Source organism: Epinephelus lanceolatus, chromosome 9 (assembly GCF_041903045.1).
Source record: "Epinephelus lanceolatus isolate andai-2023 chromosome 9, ASM4190304v1, whole genome shotgun sequence".
NCBI lineage: Eukaryota > Metazoa > Chordata > Actinopteri > Perciformes > Serranidae > Epinephelus > Epinephelus lanceolatus.
The window spans coordinates 30,515,855-30,537,734 of NC_135742.1; the positions used below are offsets into that span (position 1 = coordinate 30,515,855).

A 21,880-nucleotide genomic window follows, 5' to 3' on the forward strand; every position below is an offset into this window, starting at 1 on the left:
CAAAATTAAAATGCACATAAAAAAGTCATAAATGCACAAATTGATGCATACATGTCACCTGAATGCACTAAATCAAGTGTTTGAATTTTTCTGGACCCCTTAACCCACTGATTACATATGTGTCCTCCCAAATGTTGAAACAAAACCTACACTCTTATCTTTCCCTGACAATATTGCGTAGGTATCAGCTGATCACCACATGATAGATTGGTGCTGCTTAAGTTTCCTTCAACTTCCCATAAGAAAACATAAGTTTATTCTCATAACACATGCAGAATTGACTGAGTGATCCTTTAAAAAATAAAGTCAGCATTAATACTAATAATAATACTGCTATAAATAACTGTCTCATTCTGCCCTATGTGTTTGGTTACTGTATCTCTCCATTTGCAAACCTCCATTATTCCGTCCAAATGCCCTCATTTCACTGCATGCTGTGGTGGCTGTGCGTTGGTGGCTTGAGAGTGAAGAATAGCTGATCTACATGGTGGTGAATGAAGTGTCGGTTTTCAGTGCAAACTCCTCCCCTACGGACGGGCTGCGCTTTTCTTCCACTTGAACAACCAAGTAGTTTTTCAGGGCGCATTCCCCGGCAGCAATGTGGAGGGAAAGGGCGACCACGTCCAGTTGAACATTTTTATACACACTTGCATCGGCTTTTATTTCTCCTTGATCAACTTTGCAAGAGGAAGAAACTGCGGATCGTCGCTTGTTAGGGAAGAAAAAACAAGAAGCGAGTGAGAAGTGGAGAAAACTGCAGCCTGATCGTCTCGTGTTTTCTTTTTCTTTTTTTTAAAAACTCGAGCCATTGTTTTCTCACACATGGATATTAAAGGAGATCATATCGGACGCGTTCCTTGTTCTTGAGTAACCCCTGCTCGGTCGCTCGGACTGTAGTTTATGTGGTCCCCGGGCTCTGTAGGAGGAGGAGAGAGAGTCCCATTCCTCAGCAGCACAACAAGGAGACACACACAGGGGCCACAAGTTGTCCACAAGCTGCGAAGGAGACCAAACTTTGCCAAGTTGCTGCGCATCCGGCCGCCGACGCCAAAATATCCTGCGATATTTTCTGCCTCTGTCGCAACTTTAACTGTGGATTATTATCGCGAGGCTCGTCATGGACCAGTGGAGCACGTTCAGAGGATGAAAAGGGGCTTTTGAAACATGAACACTTTTTCTTGTAGTTAGTTTACTACTCCAGTGACACGTTTGGACTACATTGATCTGATCATATAAAAATATACTGCGATTGTTTTTTTTTTGTTTGTTTCTCGCCTCACCTCGATACGATCTATCCTGCAAAAATGCCTCAGCTGAACGGAGGTGGTGGGGATGATTTGGGGGCCAATGATGAGATGATTTCGTTTAAAGACGAAGGGGAGCAGGAGGAAAAGATATCCGAAAATGTGTCAGCGGAAAGGGATTTGGATGATGTGAAATCCTCCTTAGTGAACGAGTCGGAAAACAACAGCAGCTCGTCAGACTCAGAGGTAAGGACATTGCAAATATATAAAAAGCGTCTCATGCTGCCCAGCGTGAAGAGAAATAATAATAGTGTTGAAAGTTTCAATAGTTTCTCCCCCTCCGTGTGTATATTTCTCCCCTTGTCAGCAAGCTGAGAGGCGCCCCCAAACCAGACCAGACTCAGAAAGTTATGAGAAAGCAAGAGACTACTTCAATGAAGGTAAAAAACATATATAACTAAACCTCTTCATGTGCCACAGCTGGCAATTGTGTCGCTTTTGTGCCTTTATATCAACCCTCACTTTTCTTTCTCCTTGCAGCACTGAGGAGGCAGCAAGATGGTGGCTTTTTTAAGAGTCCTCACTATCCAGGCTACCCGTTTCTCATGATCCCAGACCTTACCAATCCATACCTATCCAACGGGTCACTGTCTCCGAGTGCACGAACAGTAAGTTCCCCCCCGTGGATATGTTACTCTTTCCTCCCTTTTCCTCGTTTGCTCGCGCTCTGCAAAAACTTTGGCCGTGCGTAAAAGTTCCTTGTGCACTGCCAGACCGCCATATTCCCTCCGAGTGGCCTCTCAAGGAGTACTAACTACTTCTTTGTTCTTTTTTTGGGGATATAAATTTCTCCCTGCCACCCACCCCCTCTACAAGCCGTGCATTTGACAACTTCTCAATCGGCTCAAAGTTCAGACACATTAGTCATTCTTTGTTTTCCTGTATTATTTTTGAATGATTTATGGCAATTCCTTGTCGAAAATATCCTGCAACACCCATGCTGCACGTTGATCATACTTTAAAGTGACCTTGCTTTACTAAACATGCTTTTATTTAATATGCTTCCACCATTAGTTTCTTATATTTTGCACTGTAGATGCAAGTATTCTTCAAAAGAATGTATTTTAGAAGTGCAAGATTGCCTTTGTGTTTGCACTTCTGTTTTTAAGGAAGGCCTTCCCTCAGTATGCAGTCAAGCCACTATCACTACTTTTGAACCCTACGGGCTTTTTGCACACATTCCCTGCAGAAAGTATAAAAAAAAAAAATAACCTGTTCCTGAAGTCATATCCTTCAGTAACACAATGTAATACCTCGCTTTGACACACATGGGAGGCATTTCACTGCCGTGTCTGTGACAGCTGTTGTGCAGGGACTTTTAAAAAGTCTAGATAAGGGTTGACACTCTTAAGTAAGTGTTGTTGATGTGGAGTTCGCAATGATTCATTGACTTGTTGCATCACATCAGTCGTCCATGAAGCTTGTGAAGGGCTTTCAGCCAGCGTTGGGATTATAGTTGCTTTGGTTTCTCCAGTATAATCCATACATTTCACATTTTAACACGCCTTAACAACAGGCTAATAAAGCGTGGAGGCTGTACAATGATTTCACAGCAGTTAGCAATGCTGCAGACATGACTAATAAAGTCACAGAAGTAAGTTCATGATATAAAAAAACAGTCCACACTAAGGTCAAAGAACATGTCATATGTAGTGACAATGGACGCTGATTCCTAACAAACATGCAAGATTTTAAGCAATTTCACCAACACTATTTGGGATGGCAACCTATTAAATGCAATTTAACTATGCAAACTTCCTTGAAATAATCCCTGCTGGAGAGCTGTGTTCCTCCGAGCTCATCCATCCCCCAATCCATGTCACATCCCCCCCGAAAAACAAGTACTTTCGTTAAGGCCTGGCAGGCATCTGACTGAAAAGGCCCCCTCTTTGCCCCCCCTTCCCTTTTTTTCTGTCTCCTTTTCACTGTTCCAGGCCCACTCCCCTTGCCTCCCTCTACCTTCCATTCAATTAGAAAGGCGTTAGTTGACCATTGTTATTCTGAGCAGTCTTGATGGCTTCATTGGAGGTCTCCATTGGGGCTCATTAACTAAATGGCTACTCTGCTCACACTAGGTGATACATACCACTGTGTGCAGATCGTCTATCTCGTTGCTTCTGGCCACCAGAGCTTCGAAGAGGATAATGTCAGAGATAAACACGCGGGAATGTAAATGCAGCGTAACGTGCTGTGCTTTTTCTGACAGATTTTTTACCAGAAAACTTTGTTGGATGTGTTTAGTATAATTAAGGAGCAAACAGTCTTAAGTAACTGTCTGAATTTTTAGCAGCCCATTATCTAGTCTCTGCTTTGTTTTGTCTTGTGTCTTGTATGAAAGCCGCTCACTGTCTTGTGTTTTTGTCCAGGAAAGCAAAGTTGAAAATTAAAAACTGCTGTTCTTGTTACTCGAGGCAAAGTAGCAAATAATTGGAGAGGATTTAAAATTCAGAGGTATAATCCTCCATGTTAGAAAGAGAAAAGAATGAGGTCAATGGGACAGAGTGAGCTGACTGTGTCAATCATCAGCGTGGCAGAAAACATGCAGGCAGACAATGGCTGGCATACTTAGCAGATGTCTTAAGGTCCTCCATATTGCCTGTGGCTTAACGCAGTGAATTTGATTGATGAGAGAGGTTCGACTTAGCACCTTTTTAGGCTCGCATTCTGGGGGTTTGGTTTGTTTACACCTGTGGATGAAGTTCAGTACAGATGATATTTACCAGCGGCCTGCACCCACGCCTGGCCAACAACTTAGTTTAACCGAACTCCTCGGCCCCATTTATCAGGCATCATTGTGTGGAATATGCTGATTGGCTTGTGAGATAAAAAAATTTGCCCACAGGGTAGCCTAATTTGTGTTGCCACTTCTCACAAACAATCCCTGTGTATTATAGTGTGTGTCTTGGAAAGCCCTGCTGGGACTGACAGATTTGTTTTATAAGTGTGGTGTGGTATGTGGTTGTACTTGTGCTGCATGGAGACATATTAAAGTTATGGCTCTCTAGCAGATCACGTGATTATTGCCAGCCGACAGACTTCTCTGCAGCTCTTAGTTTAATTGCTTTGAGTAAAATATATATATTTTTTTGTAATTACAGATAGAATAATGTGTGCACGTGTGTGTGAGGCATGTTTTTTTTCATTTCCTGCATGCATCTATTTACAACTCCCCCTTCCGGTCTGCCATCTTTGCGTAATAATAAAGTACTGAAGCAGTGTAATGCATATGTATTCCGCACATATCAGCATTTAAGGGAACACACTGCTCAGTAATAGATACGAGATGTTGCTCAAGAGTCATCGTGCAGTGATTTCACTCAGCAATGTGCAGAAGGATGAAGGATTTGAGGCCCGAACTTTTAAATTTGGATGTGGCAACCCTATCATGAGCAATGAGAGACAGGCCTACATGGGATCAGCACAGAGTTCCCCTGAGGGCCAAGCATAACTGATTTAAAGCCTGCTCAGAGCTGACATTCTGCTGTAATCCACTGAGAGCTGAGGAGGGAGGTTTTTTATGTTTGCAGAGATGTTCCACCAGACTTCTGCCTGCTGTGGTGTGCCAGGCCCAGAGAGAGTTTTCTTTTTTCCCCCCTTCCTACCAAGTCAGTCCGACAAATCCAGCTTATTGTTTGTCAATTCATTGATGTGATTATCGCCACATTGTTCCCGTAGTGACAGACTGGTGCCAGATTTAATTGGTGAGCACACACTCTGCTTTGACGCCACCTCTTGTCAGCCTCATCAGCACTTTTAGATAACTCTGCTAGTACATCATCATCATCACCAAAGAGTGAAATGCCTCTTGTGTGTGAGAGGTGGCACGTATGCGAGAGCGAGGTTAGTCGCTCGAATGTATCTTCATCAAATGCGCAGCGGGACACTCCAACTCCCGAGCATGATTGTTGAATAGAAAATTGTTTGAGATTGAGATATGAATGGAGAGCTTGTATAAGTCTGAACATGTCGGTGGCTACGATTGCATGCCTCTCTGACTTCCACTCTTTTTTTCCTTCCCCCGTTTTTTTCTGCTGCTTTTGGTGCTTAAAAATGTGCAGACAAAGAAAAAGTCAACACAGACATTGTCCCACTGAATAAAAGGGCCTCACCCTGCATAAGCAAACGCTGTTTGTGTGGAGGTGTCTTTTCATCAGGTGGCTCACTTGGCATTTCGCTCACCTTGCTTGCATACGCGAATGTGCACACATGCATCCATGCGTGCTGCACGTTTGTGTGTGTAAGGTCTGTGAGTGTCGGGGGTTGATGGAGAGGAGGGGTGGGGAGGGGTGCTCAGGTGAGGCTCTGTGGATACTTTGCAACAGAGGGAACAGTGTACAGGGCTCACATTCTGACAACCCTCAGTGTTGTGTTCCTGAATGTTAGCGCGGCAAATATTTTTTCAACCAAGCGCTGTGTCAACAGAGCTAACATTTTTGACTGGGTTTATAGTTTTTAAAAGATTTTTCCTTCAAAGGCAAACACATCTACATCAATTTAGTGGCACTGTTCAATTAAAAACAGATCGCGAGCGACCGCAGAAATGCCATCGCTGGCTGAGAGCTCTCGTCTGGAGTGATTCATTCTGATAATAAACTCAGTGCTAGGGCTTGAGGAAATTAAATTAAATTTGGCAAATTAATAAACGTTTTTGAAATATTAGATTCGTCATGATTTTAGTTTGAGGAGGAGGAGTTTGGACTGATGCGTGCACTTTCACATTTTAAAATAGAAGCATTTTAATTGATTACAGTTGAAATTGTTGTGTATCTCAACAACTGTGTGTCTCAGCAGTTACTTTTATGTGACACAGGGGTACTCAAGGACAGGCCTAATTAGTGCAACACAAAGCAAAGCAGTGTATAGTGGTGATTGTATTATCAGAGCAGTTTGCAAATATTCCACTTTACATGTATAAATTCACTCAGTGTGTAACAGACATTGAAATCAGTAGGCGTCAGAGTGGAAAGAAACACTTCTGTAATCTGTAGCTTCACATACAGCCTTTGTTATACAGTCTTACAGGATCATGCCTTCAGTTTTCAGACCGTTGATGCTCACGCTGACTTCCTAACATCACTTGTATAGAACTGTGTGAAATGGTGTCAGTCCTGGTCTGTATCCTTCCCTCTTTGGTCTCTGTGGAAAGCATGAGCTGGCGTCAATTCCTCCCACTACCCCATAGCCTGCTAGTTCACTACCTAAACCCACCCACCCGCCCGCCTGACATTAGAAATTCTGTTTATAGCGCTCTCTGGCTTCTCGAGCGCGGGGCCCATCAGGAGCATCTCAGCACCCTTTGAGGAAAGGATAACCAACATCTCCCCTCTCCAGCCGCAGACTCCCCATGTTCAGTGACATCAATGAATCCCTTTGATGTGCCAAGATGAATATGTGTGCAAATGTGTTTTTATCAATTAATGTGTTTTTCTCATTCGCTGTGTTTGGCTGGAGCTGCTCCGCGGTTTGGTACATTGCTTTTTCCCTGTTAAAAAATTTGGGCAAACTTGTGTTTTCAAGAGAGACATTTGGCCAAAGGTGAACATCCCTAACAACCTGAGTTCACACCAAAATCTCTTTATAGCTTTGAAGCACTTTAACGACGTGTTGTTGACCATGTCTGTTTGACATCAAAACAACAACAAAAAAGCTGCTGTAGAGTTAGATATTAAAGCCTTTCAGTAAACAAAAAATCTCTAGCTACTTATTGAGGAAACTGCTGGTCATGTCTACACGTGTTTGGTCTACACTTTCAAACAATTGCAATCCTTGTGTAGGGGATGGTCACTGCTTGGTTGAGCTATTATGAAACTCAGAGACAGAAGAGTTGAGTCTGGAGCAGTGGAAACACAAAGCTTGCTATCTGCCGTCCTCCACAGCTGCTAATTATCAAAAAAGTTTTTACCATGAATTAAAGCTCTGGGAGATGAAGATGTGGGAGGTGGAGACATGTATCATGTGTCATGTGAATACCAGCTTAGTCATGTCTGTTCTGTGGTCTTAACCTGGAGCCCTGGTGCAAAGGGGGGGGGGGGGGGATGGGAGGGATGAGGGTGGGCCCCTGGATTTATCAGGAAGGTGGTCAGACTCACTCCCAAGTGACCACAGTCCTGAAACTATGTGTCCTGGAACAATATCTGATCATGGATAAATTGTTAAACTCATTTATCTTGTAAAATCATTTTAAATCCAAACATGAGCTCTTTGCAGCTTCTGCTTTCTGTTTTGGTTACATCAGCATGTCAGACATCGAACATATTTTGGTTGATGGTCTGTTAGTTAAACTAATACGTGATTCATGGCTGCAGCTGTTAATTAAATATATTTAATTGGTTGGGCTGTAAAATTCTAGAAAATGGAAAAGAGCCCAGGCTTATTTGTATGACCAACAATAAAAAAAACCCAAAGATATTGAGTTTACTGTCAAATGTGATAGAGAAAAACATCAAATAGTCACAGTTGAGAATCAGTGAATATTCTGGGAATGCTTGCTTGAAACATGTCTGTAACTACTAAGTGATAAACTACTGCTGGTATCAGTACGATACCATGACTGAAATAACCCAGTACCAAGTAGTATCAAAACGTCTCCAATCAAGGATACCTGCATTTGATCCTTTTTGTACCCAGATCTAGAAAAAAAAGACTGTTTATGTGATTTTGCTCACAGCCGATAACCGCAAGCGTTCTTCGATTTGATGTTTCATGTGATTGGCCCACTACTACAGCAGCTACAACCCGTAAAGTCTGTAGTGTGGTGAAGTCGAGTGCAGTTTTTTTGACATAGTTGGCAGTTCAGCGTGACAAGATGCCACCAAAACGTTCAAAAGAATGGCTATACTACATGCTTGAGGCGTCTGCCAGGATTAAGTAAGTACTTCCAATCATATGACTGGTATCCAATGGAGAAGACAAAATGATATTAAATGAAGTACTTAATTTGTTTTGGGATCACTTTAAAGGTCTAGTGTGTAGGATTTAGTGGCATCTAGTGGTTAGGTTGCAGATTGCAGTCATCTTAAACTTCACCTGTGTGCCAAATGTGTATCTAGAGCCAGCTTTTACCCAGTCTGGGCTACTGTAGAACAACATGGCGGACTGTATAGATGAGGAACCCCTCCATATATAGATATAAGCTGCTCATTCTAAGGTAACGAAAACACAGTGATTCTTATTTTCAGGTGATTACACACTAATTAAAACGTAGTTACGAATATGATGTTCTGCCAATAGATGTCCCTAAATCCTGCACACTGGACCTTTAAAGGTACTGGTATTGTATTTTGTTATTGGGTCCTACTGATTATCAAAATAGATGCAGATTAATCCCTGTTGATCATCTTATCAGTCGACTGTTGTTTCGGCTACAGACAGCGTAATTTGATTGAGCCCTTCAGATTAGCTGATAGCGAAAACAGTCCTTACTTGTAGTCATATTTGTATCTAACTGATAGACTGGGGGGTGGGGGAAGGCAGTATGCTGTGCTGCTGGACTGTCCCATATAAGTGTATGTGGCCCACTCATAGCCATAACCACTACTGTTGAGCTCACATAAAGAAATGTTTTCCCTCTGTAATTGTACCTTAAACGCTTCACTCCATGCTAATAAAACGTGATTGTACAGCAGGAAGAAAACGAAAAAGCTCTAAACAGGGTTTCATCAGTCTGGTATTCCAAGCAGCTGTTTTCAGTTTAAGCACTGCAGGCAGCAAGAGAGCGAGAGAGAGAGAGAGAGAGAGAGAGAGAGAGAGAGAAGGCAGGAGGAGAGATTGTTGATGAGATGTGGTGGTGGGAGCATAAACTGGGGCAGATACGGGTCCTGCTATTCCTTTGCCTGTTATCCCGAGGTGGGCCAGCTTCCAGACCTTGAGGCACTCACTTATCTGAGGGATTCTGTCTCCCACAGAGCACTGTTTCTCCACCGTCGACCACAATGCTTCACCATTCCCTTACAGCAGAGGCCCAATCAGCAAACAGCAGGAGGCTATCAGATCCTGCACATGTTGCATCAGCACTACGAAGATTTGTATCGGGCTTCGCTTCAGTTCACGTAGAAATGTGTTCTCGCTGTGCCGCGTCTGTTAAAGGCCATGTCATGCAGTATGTGCGTAGTATCAGTGAGGTTGTAGTGGTCATACTAAATTAAGAAGTGGATGGATATCCGTCCAGGATGAGGTTAGTTGACAGCGAGCAGAGCAGCTGTTCTTCTTGTTGAAGTTATAAATCAGTTTGGCTGCTTCCCACTGAGTTTGTCCCCGTAATGGTGGAGCAAGTTTGGCCTGCCGGAGCGGCTCACGTCCCCTGACGGACACATGTCACGTCAACACATTGCACCTGCGTACACGTGCAACCTACAGACCTTTGGCAGATTATAGCTGAGTTGGGATAGCTTCAATTCATGTAAATTATTACTTCACCGATAATCTTTTATTTACTTCAAGTCACAGCGTGGATCTGTCTCTCACTTAATACTTATGTATAAATAAAGATTAAAACTTACTTATGCTATAAACTTAGAGCTGTAACTGATGATGTAACTGAGAGACTGACGTGCCATCTGTAATCTGAATTTAGCTCCGGCTCTAAAAACACAAGTGGAGTATGTAATGGATAGTATGTTTGACTACATAAATCTTAAACGGAGCCACAGGGAATTTTTCCATGTTTTAATACTTTTATATAAATGGGACGTGCTACTTTGGGGTTACTTTTACTAACTTTGTCTAAGAATACAAGAGGAAAAGATGAGCCTAGGTAGATATGGAATTAAACCCAGATTTATTTTAGCTGTTATTGATGGCCATATTTGCTCTTGTGAAATAACTGTGGAATTAATTGAAATAAGTCTTTCAATTCTTTGAGGGTTAAGGTAAGGTAAAATAATTTTCGGTTAGAGATAATTAGAAATTAGAATATCACATAAGTACTGTTTTCCCATGAGCTTGCTTGTCCTAATATTGATAAGAACGTAACCCTTAGGTGCCCCTTGCTTCCCCTAGTTACCCTCGTAAACCAATTGTACTTGTTAAGAAGTCACAATGTTCTGCGGAGCAACAAATTCAATTAAAGCGTGGCAGAGGCGCAAGTCATCTAAACTGTGTAGCCTCCTTAACTGGACCCAGACTTGTGGATCCTGTTAGAATAAACAGCAGAAGCAGCAGAAACGTCTTGATATTTTTTTTCAGTCTGGCCTCGGCCGAAGAATATGACTCTTGCCTGACCTTATCTGCTCAATTTAAAATGATGAGGTAATGATTATTTATGAGTAATGGCTGTTGTCAAGGGTCTTGTGCTCCTCGGACATGAGTAGTGATAGAGGGATTCCCCCTTGTGCCTGCCTCAGATGACTAGTGTGATTAGATGTCCTTGCTCTGTGACTTTATCATTTGACATACTCATGTTTGTCTGTTTCTTTAAAATAGGCATGAGGTGAATCTTGTATTATTGAATGATAACGAAAGGGTGTTGGATGGCCGCTCCACGTCGTCCGCTGACATAATCCCTCATCCATTTACATGGCTGTATACTAAATCCCTACAAATGTGACTGACTTATTTGCCTCAAATTTAGAGTAGCTACATTAGAAAAAAAAGATCTAATCAGCCCTATATGACATGGAGTAGGCCAAGGAGCCCTTTTGTTTGATTTGTACATGGGTTGGAGGGGTTGGCTATTGGAAATCCCTGAAGCAGGCTTTAGGGGCAGGTCTGATTCTCGTGTGAAATGGGAAGGCTCTATAGCTCTCGGCTGACTTGACTGGGGCTGTATGGGTGTGTTGGCAGGGGGAGCGCCGGTCATGAATAGGGTCTTTGACTACCTCAGACTTGCCCTGAAAGGCAGGACAAAGACCCTAGGGCAACGGCTTAGAGCCTCACAGCTGAGCTACAGAATGCTTGGCCCAGTCTTCCTCCCTCCTTGCCTGATTTAAATACTACAGTGGCTTTCAGCATTCTGGCGACGGAGGCCCGCATTCACTGCAGCACATTTACCATCAACTTTTCTCTCTGTTTTTGTTTACAGTATACTAATGCCAGAGCTGTTTACGTAATCCATTGTATAGAATCCATCAGAGGTGCTGGTGAATATGCATCAGTGACTCTTTTAAAACCGCCTGAAGATTAGCTTCATGTTGTTCGTATTAAGCAGAATTTATTTGGATACAGACTAACTGCTGGCATATGTGTGTATCACCGCTAATCACAACTCTACCCGGAGTCGTTAATTATGGAACTTTTTCTCTGCTTATCTTCGTGCAAGATGGAGGTGTTGGCGAGTAAACAAGACGAAACTGGGTGCACACCTCTAATTGTCTTTGACGGATCCACAGGACTCGTCAGCGATCAAGATTTTGCACGGGCAAGAATAAAAAGCCATAAATCTTTTCTGCAGAGTTAATGGGGTTATTTGAGTCCTGTCCAGACACTCTCTCCCCACAGAGTGTCTAGTTTCAGATGTCACTCAGAGCTTTGTTTGCCCCCCAGGGTGAAGGGTTAGAGGTCAAGGTTCAGGGCCAGTTGGCTGAGTGGCCACAAAAGCCCAGGCTTCCCCTCAGCACATCCGATCCCTTCGTCCACACCAGCCTGTAGCCACAATGAAGGGATCGGTTTGCAACATTTGTCTTTTCTTATTATAACCTAAAATTCATTTTCGCTCATGTGGAGAGTGTAATTAGAAGGTTATAGTTCACAGTTTCACAATGAGGTCATAAAACTGTCTTAGGTTTACGGCTGGCGACTTTAATTGTTTCTCAGTGGAAACCTGAGTAATTATTCAGTTACAGTTTTGTTGCATTTACTGTCCTGCTACTGTGTAAGCCCACTATTACCATAGAAAAAATCCCGTAATTGGTCCTCGCATGGTTTGGGAATTTATATTTCTGAGATTTTTGTACTAACCTTCTTATTTGCTCTTTCTCTGTCGACTGAAAAAAACAAGAATGGCACCTCAGCAAAATCTCACACCAAAAAAAAAGTTCTCAGTTTCTTTGTTCCAAACACCTCCAAAAGTTTGCAAACCCACAACCTCACCCGCATCAGCCCCCACCCACCAACTCAACTTTTCTCCCTGCTCCACCACCACCACCACCCAAACATGTCCTCCAGCCAGGTTTATTATGCCGTTTCACGCAGACCAAAATTGCAGCTGCATGGAGAACAATCTGGAGCACATTAGCTCAGGCGCTGTGATTTATAAATTGTTTCTCAGGCCATAAATCCCTGCTGTAATTGTGCACAAGCACCCCTCTCTTTCTCCAGTCACTCCCCCTTTCTCTCTTTCTCTCCTTCTCCCTCAGTCTCTCTGTCCTCGCTCTCTCTGAGCAGCTTACAGTTCTTGGGTTAACACTAATTGTTTGCAGAAGTGTGCAGTTTGGATTGAGTGGAAGTTTGTTGCATTGTGGCACCGATTTGGGGTTCGCAGAAACAGCTCTTCATGAAAGATAAACTTTCCTACTTTTTTTTATTTTTATGTTGTTCGTAAACCTCGTCTGTCACGTGGTGTGTGCTTAACGTCCAAAATGGGATGTGAGCATTTTGTCTTCAGCTCCATGTTACTGTGGTTCATGCTCTGCATTCCTGAATACTGTGTAATTGTGAGGGGCCTCTCCTAAACTCTGTCCCTGGGAATTTGATATTTGCAGCAGCCCCTGATCGTAATCACCTTGCCGTTCTCATTAGATTGTATTGAAACTGAAAGATAGCAGCAGCTGTACATATATATATTGTTTTAAATAGCATGTCCAACCTTGAGTTCTCAGTGGTCTGGTTAATGTTACGACGACATTTTTCTGCAACTTTGAAAACTCTAGCAGCTCATATAAATCAATGTTAGTTCCCCTCAAACATGTCTCTTAACAAAATGTGTAAAAAGTAATTTATTCAATATTGACAGAGCAAAAAAAAAATCTAGGGCACTTCTTTGCTTAATGTCTCTACTCCCATTGTTTTGCTTTCAAGAGACCTGATGAACCTTGAAGAGGTAGGGGACCTCATGATCCAACCTCATCCCGCCTTGTGACTTCTCTAAAGGCTTTTTCCTCCAACACTGAAAACCTATACGTTCTTACTGGAAAATTTATTCTTTACAAAGTTTCAGTCATGTAAGAGGATCCCTGGATGTGAGCGTGCATCGGAATTTACAGCCAGAGCTATCACTAGATCATGATTTAGCACTCAATATCACTATGCACGCAGCGTGATGAAAACAAAGCCTGTAGATTGCAGGGGAATGACTTTTACAAATGTTTTAAGGTATAAAAATGCTCTGGCGACGTTCCAGACCTCCCTGCAGCCTGCTGACAATACGCATAACTAATCCTGGGGAATGTCATGGTAGTAAGTTGGGTACTCTGTGGCACAGTGTGGAAGTTTGAAACTACTTTACAAAATATTGTTTTCATTATATTATTGGATCATGTGTAACAGACAAAGCATTGTGTGTCAAATGAATTTATTTTCTGTGCAAAAATATGTTATTTTTGTTGTTTATCTGCTTTAGCCTGTTAGATAAGAGAGTTTTTTTGATTCAAGCCCATTTTTAGATATTATAAAGTGTACATATATGATGTAGGTTTTAATTCTTACAGTCAGTGTCTGTCTCCCTGTGCGACAGGAGCGGGTGTCGATGCATACCTGTGGATCGTGAATGTGTCTGCGTGTTTGAGTAGGACAGACTTGGTGGGGGGAGGGCAGGTGGCGGGGCAGGCAGGCGGAGAGGAGACGGGAGCGAGTGGAGTTAGCGGTGGGGTGATAGGGATGTCAGGTAGTAAAAAGTGAGATGAGGCAGGGCCCAGGAGTCTGCGGGGCCTGGAGATTTGCGCCTGCACTCGGAGAGCAAACACAGGAGGCATCTGCAGGCAGCTGTGTGTGCGTATGTGTGTGTGTGTGTGAGGGTGGGGGGGGATGGGCTGCTGCTGCTCAGGACAGGGGGTGGGGGTGTGGAGCTGGGTGGTGGTGTTGGGTGGTGGTGAAGAGAGAGAGAGAGAGAGAGAGAGAGAGAGAGGGAGGAGGGGTGGGGTGGGGGGGTGGACTTGCAGAGTGAACACAATCAGCCCTCTGTTTTCATAAGACTTGTGGTATGTGAGAGCAGAAACAAATGTGTTTAATTTAGGCCCTTTTTTCTCTCTCTCTTGCCTTTTCCACTACACCCACTTATGCCCACCTCAGGCTTTCAAAACTGACTTTTTTCCCCCTTCAAGATGCCTCGTTGCCTCCCCTGCCACTGTCAGCTGCTCTTAGGAAGTTTTTAAAAAAGAAACAATCACCCACTGTGCCCTGTCAGGGGAAAAAAACAAAACTTTTAGACACACTTTTAGCAGAGGTGCTCAAATTTACTCTTTCGGTGGGGGTAAATATTTATCTGCAGTTTCTGGAAAAAGAAGAGAAAAAGATTATTTTTATGTCTTTGCCGAGAGTTTGGAGTGATTACTGCGCTGTGGTATTTGCCCTGTTCGGTGTGAGGGGTGCATGCTGGATTATTGCCTCCTAAATGCCTTGGCAGGAAACGCTGTATTATATTGGTAACCCATGCTGTCTCCAGTCAATTTGTGCTCGGTCATAAATGAACAATTCAGGTCTCACTTGTGTGTCATTGGCGTAGACTTGCACACACACCTACACTCAGACGCACACACACGCGTTTCATTTCTAAGTCGAGCTTTACTGTAAACATCCAGCCAACCACTGGTAACCACCTCGTGTTCTGGAGTTAATTATACAAACGTTTACGGCTGTGAATTTCAATGAAACGAGGCTACTCCCCAAACAATAAAAATTTGTGTTCCTGCTTGACTGGACAAACAATGCCACAGGACATGGAAAAGGATGACATCTTTGACATTCGAGGTGTAGCCTGTCCTGACATCAGATCACACTGACATTAAGCGGAGCAGTGTGTGACAATTGAAAGCAGATCTCCCAGGTACGGGAAACCACATAACTGACTGCACATAATTGACTTGAATAGCTTCGCGCCCTCCTCTCTGTCTTTATGAGATGGCCTTGCTCTTACCAGATGCATAATTATTTTCTTGTGTGTCTAATTATACAGTGAGTTTTATATGAGCTGCCGTTACAGAATTACTCACTTATTCCTAAGTTTAACCTCAGTGAGACCGGACTGCTCCACGTCTGATTCAAAGTACCTGAGAGTCAGTGAGATAGAATAAGAACAATGGCGGCTTCATTTAATGACTCATATGAACTCTAATGCTGTGGATACAGGAAGCAATAACTCAGGATCATGTCATGCAAAAGGAAAAAAAAAAGCCCTGATACAAATAATTGCTTGAGTTGCAAAAATGCAAACTCCTGCTGAAGTCGCAGCTCACTCACCGGGGCAGAATGTTAAAGAAGCTCTTTAGGGGGGGTTTATCTTGGCCTTGTATTCTCTTAATGCTGTTTTATTACTGAAACAGCAGTAAATTCACTCCCAGGACTTTTCAAATAAAACAAGTTTGCTGGCCAGCTTGGCCTTGTGTAGAATATACATGAGACAGTCATGTGACATCACTGCTCACTGACTTTTTAAAAAGTGAGTTTAAAAATTCTTTGCAGAAAATGAGAATTTTACCCTTCAAATGTGGCACAAACTACCACAACAGATTTATCTCCTTCTGATTATGTGTTAATAAATTCACTGCTCAGATTCTCTGCGTGCTCCACGTAGATGTGGTTGGAGTCGCAGGCCGAGTGTGTAACCATCTTGGAAATCTTGGAAAAACCTTGTCGCTGTGTTGTTGGGACCTCCCTCGCGCTGCCTCCCCTCTTCACTCTCCTCTCTCCCTCTTTGCACTAATAGTTCTTTTGTGTACAAGAGCATGTTAAGAGGCCAATGAGCCTGGCCTTAATAGGCCACGTTGCCATAGAAACCGCAGCACTCTGGATGTCTGACCTTTGACCCAGTTTTTTTTGCTGGCTGTGAATAAGAGCGCAGGACGACCAACCGGGTCACAATAGAGGCCCGGCGAACTGAGGGAGTGCCCCTGTCATAGTCACTTAACTTCATTCCTCTATGGGCTAATGGACACTTCAAATGTGGTAGCCATTAGCTGTGTGCTATCTCCACTGCAGGACCACAGGCTTCTCAGGGTTAATAAATGTAAAGAGACTCGGCTGTGTGTTAAATTCAAGTGATGACAGGAAAAATGGACAAATACAGTACTTATAGATTTTTTATGGGCAGCATCTAAAATTGAAGAACATCCCCACTACTAAAATGGGTAGAAATCCAGGTAGTCTGTTTGGATGACTAATATCTCCACCAATTACACCCACAACAAAATATACGTAATGGTTTTTCTCTCTGTACCTTCCTTGAAGATAACTTTAATTAATAACTTCCTCCCTGACTAATCCACTTACTTCATAGTGGACTGGATAATAGGACATGGTCCCCATTCAGAAAAATTTGCAGTGGCCCAGTAGTGCATTGTGGGTCTGACCAGCTGAGCTGCTTGTCGTTTCCCCATCAATTACACACTAATTAGCACAATGACTGCCGAGGTTTGCTTAAGAATTGTCAATGTAATTGCCTCTAATGTTGGTAAACAATGAGCCTTAATGCAAACTCCGAGACAAGGCGGGGGCTCCTTATCACATTGTCTTTGTCACCGCGGCTTTAATTGTGTTGCGCGCATAGATCAGGTTTAGGTGTCAATGGCCCCCACATGAGCAGGTGATATCAGCAGAGCAAACCAGGGAGGGACTGTTGTGTAGGGGGCCTGACAGGGCCATTGTCTGAAGTTGCTGTTCATATGGGCAGGGGACGGTAATTAACACCTCAGCCAAACAGCAAGCTGTGCGGCCCATTTGTTTTCTGTTGGGGGGTAAAAGAAAACAATGGGGAGGGGCTCTCCACACAGTAGGTGATTGACATTATCTGCTGGAGCGATCCGTGGAGGCATTCCTGCTGCTCCGCTATTCAACACAACTTAAGGGAAGCCATTTCACAAGCGTCTGAGCTGCGACTTTATACATATTCATTCTTTTATTTGTTGTTTGACTTTGTCTGATTGTCTGCTCGTGACTTACTGAGTTAATGCAATTCAGGGTAAGCTGCAGAAACAAATGGTCTGTTTTAGATAGTGTTAGTTTTAAGGCACATCTACTGTTTTCCAAAATCAAAATGTTTTAGTAATAATTATTCTGCACATTTTATAGAATTACAAACAAATTCTGCTTTTATATTATTTCTTGACTTTACTTTTTGACAGTCATTCTGACTTCTCACTGCAGCCCTGAAGTGGGCAGACAGTAGCTAGCAAAGTTTGGGATTTTTTTTTTCTGTCCCTTTGGCAGAGTGTCTGACTTAGTTTGACAGCAAATGTCCAGACATCTGTCTCTTCTTGGTGCTCTGATGTTGGCCTGCAGTATGGCACCACACACTTCAGAGATGACAAAGACTCTTGGCTGTGTTTTCCTTCGCTCTGTGAGAGCGATGTAACAATTAGAACCCAGCTCTGGCAGGCCACATGCCCCAGAGCATATGTTGCATTCTCTCTGTTCAAAAAACCAAAGGGCTCCAGTGTAGCTTTTTGGAAAATTTCAGTGGCATCACTGCCACCTTTGTCGCATCTGGGTCCTGTAAAAGTAGCACATTCTACTGATGTCTATTCTAAGCATTGGAGGCAGCAGGGAAGGCTGGAAGACAATTAGAGAGCTATGAAAATGGATCAACTAAACTTTACTTTAGTTACACATTTCTTTCAGTAGTCCGTCCGAGTCTGTTTACCAGAGCTTCCAGCACCCATGCTGAAACAGACATTGCTATGGGCCCCAGCCATATGTCTGTATTTGTCTCTAATAAAATAAGGGCATGTGTAAAGGATCACTAAATGTCCTGCACTTACAGTGATACTGATGCATCTCCTGTCTTTTACAAACATTTAATATCTTTTAAAACATGTCAGAACTATTTGAATCATCCATTTTAAGTGCTGGTTCTCATACAGCTGTCCTAACTTTTTTTTTCTTACACTTCCCTTGTGGGTTTTTTTTTCTCACTGTAACACTGAGAAAGTTTTTGCTGAGCAGCATGGCCCACAATTCCTCGCCTTTTGTTTCCGGAACACCCTCCCTCTCTCCCTCTCATGTGTTAGTGTGAGTGGTGTGCTGCTGTAGTCTGGACTGGAGCTAATGTGACAGTGTGCGGCTGGCATTTACCTGGCTGGATGTTTCGGGGAGTGTGTGAACAGTTGCTCCATAGGGCACGCTGGCAATTAAAAGAAAAGTAGGCGCTCAGGAAAAAAAAAAGTGCCTGGGGGCATGTTCCTCAGTCCTGGCAGAAGCTGTCAAATAAGGGATGGATTGGGTGGGAGAGTCGGGGTGGGCACGGCCGGGCAAGACCAAACGCTCACAATAGCGCTCGTTTCATTTGTGGAAGGACTCATGATTGACATAGATTAGACAGAGAAAACTGCATTGTTTTGGATTTTCTCTCCGGAGAGCAGCATTCATTAGGCGCCATGCACACAGCAGAGTAAAGTTTCAATAGGGAGCTAGCAGCCTCTAAAAGCAACTGCCTCCTGACAGTTGTATGGACTTGGGCCCATTAGTTGGAACCTACGATTCAGCCTTGAGCAGTATAGTGAAAATGAAGAGGGCTGATGTCAACTCCAAGAATTTCCCCCCTTTTCGAAGGGAAAAAGGGTCCCCTTCCCCCTGCCTCGGTGCTCTGTTGGACCCCAGCTGTCAGGAAACAATACCCTCTGCCTGCTCCGACAAACTCATTCCTGAAAATGTTTTTTTTTCTCTCCCTCCTCTCCCTTTCCCCCTCCTGCTATAATGTCTTTTCCATTTTTAACCCACAGCCATCCAAGCTTCCTTCCTCCTTACAAACCCTGAGTGATGAATGAAGTTTTAAAAATCAGAACCTGAATGCATGACTCCTCCAGTTTGCTTGTTTGTCATCATTTATCCTGCAACAACTTTTGAAAAGTGGACAAAGCGTTGCATATATTCTTTAACTGCTGTCATCAGTCATTTCTTAAACGTCAGATACTATTTCGTGTCTCTTCCATTCATCCGATGTTTGCTCTGGGCGGAGGAATTCTTATGCACAGTGCTATGTAAATACAAATGATAGTATGCATTGTAGAGTAATAACAGAGGATGCATGGTGAGATTGTATAATCACCACTTACAGACAGAATATATAACCCGTATACGCTCCCGTGCCCAAAAGGCAACTTCAGTAATGTTCTACGATACCTTTATGTCTCTGCACTACATGGGTCTGGATGAGCAAAACACAACCTATAATATAAAACCCTTTTAATTAATTTGAAATTGTACCAGAGAGAAAATCCACATGCATGACAAGCTGCTGTGTCCGGTATTTAAACTGATTCATAAACCAGATGGTTGAGCCGTGCTTTTGGAGCTCTGGCTTCATGCTATCTCCATCGCTGGAGGACAAAAAAAAAAAGCTTGTTGTATGAGGCTGTAAATCATAAAAACCTCTCCTCCAGTACACACAGCTCTTTCCGCATGGCACAGTGGCAAAGAGACGGGCAACACGGTGGTGGAAGTCTTAGTGACGTGGGGGGAAAAAAAAGAGCAAACACTTACACAACCCTCTCATGATAACTTTGGTACATGTGTGAAAAGTAGTGATACTGAAAGGAGGAGGGACTATGTCTGGGGTCAAAAGGCCAAACCAATGGAGTTAGCTCCGAGTTGGAGGCTCAACCATTCGCCGCTCTAGACGGGGCTTCCTTCCAGCTGTCTCTTCCCACCCGCTCAGCGATGGGCGCCCACAGCTGGCCTCTTGTTTTTCCTTGACAAACGGCAATTTCACAGTCCTCCACCAGTCTGCTGTGTTCACATCGCTCTCCCTGCTCTCCCTCATGCCAAAACTCACTGTCTGACTCCAGCAGCGATGTGGGTCTGGTACAGGTGTCTGCTGGAGATCTCTGCGGGCTTGACACCATTCATACCACTTTTGCACGCTTCAGTCCCCACGGTTCACTAAAAGTAAATATTAGAGTTGTTGTGTTTTTTTGCAAAACAGAGCTTTGGATTTAGCTTTGTGGTTTCTTTATCATGTCTATTTCTGAATGCATTTTGTTTTTATTACCGTGCATGTTTCTTCCCTGCAGTGCGTCTGCTTCTGTTTTGTAATTCTGCTTCCTTTGTGTCGCCCACAGTACCTGCAGATGAAATGGCCTCTTTTGGATGTCCCTGGATCTGCAGCACTAAAAGACTCCCGTTCTCCAACACCGGGGCATTTAGTAAGTACTTACACTCAATACAAAACAAAATTTCGATTATGAGGAGATGAAGAAGCCAGAAACATTTGAAAGACTGCAAGTAAACCAGATAAATTGTTTTTGACCAAAGAGCAATGTGACTGGTTGGAGGAAAAAAAGACAAATTTCACACACAAAATAACTGAATTGAACACCAGCAGTGTCCCAACACTATCCCTCCCTTATTTTGTGGCAGTAATAAGATGTTTCCTCCGGGTCTACATCCTACGGGACATTAAGTCAATTATCAAACAAATCATGTCAGCTTATTCGGGGAATCAGTTTACTGCGAATCATATAAATGCTTTAATCAAACTATCACCATAATGTGATTATTCACAATAATGAAGTTAGTGGGCATGTAAATTTTTACTGGTTCCCATCTATCCCATCTACAGTCACCCCCCGCACAACCCCGCCACAGCACCCGCCCGCAGGCCAACTGCTGTACAGTCTGTCTGCCTTTACCTCAATAACTCAGTCCCCGCCATAAATCTCTCAACCTCAAACCTGCTTGCCATTCTTGAACTTTCCCACACAGGTGTGAACTAGTCATCATGGTGTCACACTCTGGTTAGACAATGCGGGGCCTCAGCAGACCTGTTTGGTGTGTGGCTTCGCTGAGGGATGTGTGTTTGGGATTGAAAACATTAGATAACGCGAGCATCTATCTGGCACCTACTCGAACGTATCTGGGTGTTTTCTGCTCCGGGAAGTCAAGTTAAGCAGTGCATGGAGCAGAAAGCCACTGTCACTACACTTTGGTAAATGCAGCCGCTGTGACGCAGCCCCTTGACCTCACATATCCTGGCTAGACGACGTGCTTGCTGAGTTTGTGGTTGACTCGCTGGATCCCATAATCGCAGCGATGCACATGACAAAGTCCTCATTGAGGGCAAGTCAATGGGAAACTGTTGTGAAGGGGATGGAGTTTGCTCATGGGAATCCAGGACTGACTTAAGTCTCAATAGGAAGCAGTTATATATTTGATCAGAATAAACGCTGACCTGTCAGTGACCCTGTTGATTTTTCTGTTAGACACAGCAGCTATTGTGTGAAGTTTGTGTCACAGCAAACTGATTCTGATAACTTAAGACAGTTATGAAATCTGTGAATCCACAGTGCAGGGAGACGGAATTAGGAGAAAAAGTCAAAACAATGAGTACGATAATAGCAGTTGAATTTAAAGGAAATGAAAGCACATTGACTGAAGTTGACTTCCTTGCTTTGGTTGTTTCTGTTCTGTCCTTTGGTGGTTGCTGTTACTTTTCATGTGGCTCTGCTTTGGTGCTTTTCTTTTTTCTTTTTCTCTTTCTTTTTTTGTTTGGCCTT

General features: G+C 43.3%; 1 protein-coding gene across 2 annotated transcripts in view; it reads left to right on the plus strand.

Moving 5' to 3' along the window:
- Positions 1-540: 540 nt before the first annotated feature.
- The window catches only part of tcf7l1b (transcription factor 7 like 1b), a 34,512-nt gene continuing 13,172 nt past the window's right edge, over positions 541-21,880 (plus strand). Inside the window, exons 1-4 of one of the 2 annotated variants that reach the window (XM_033620358.2) lie at positions 541-1,490; positions 1,612-1,684; positions 1,785-1,912; positions 20,447-20,530. In XM_033620358.2, coding sequence (XP_033476249.1) covers positions 1,305-1,490; positions 1,612-1,684; positions 1,785-1,912; positions 20,447-20,530 — 471 coding nt within the window. In that variant the 5' untranslated portion in view covers positions 541-1,304. The remainder of the gene's footprint in view (positions 1,491-1,611; positions 1,685-1,784; positions 1,913-20,446; positions 20,531-21,880) is intronic. The other variant, XM_033620360.2, reaches the window with a different exon arrangement.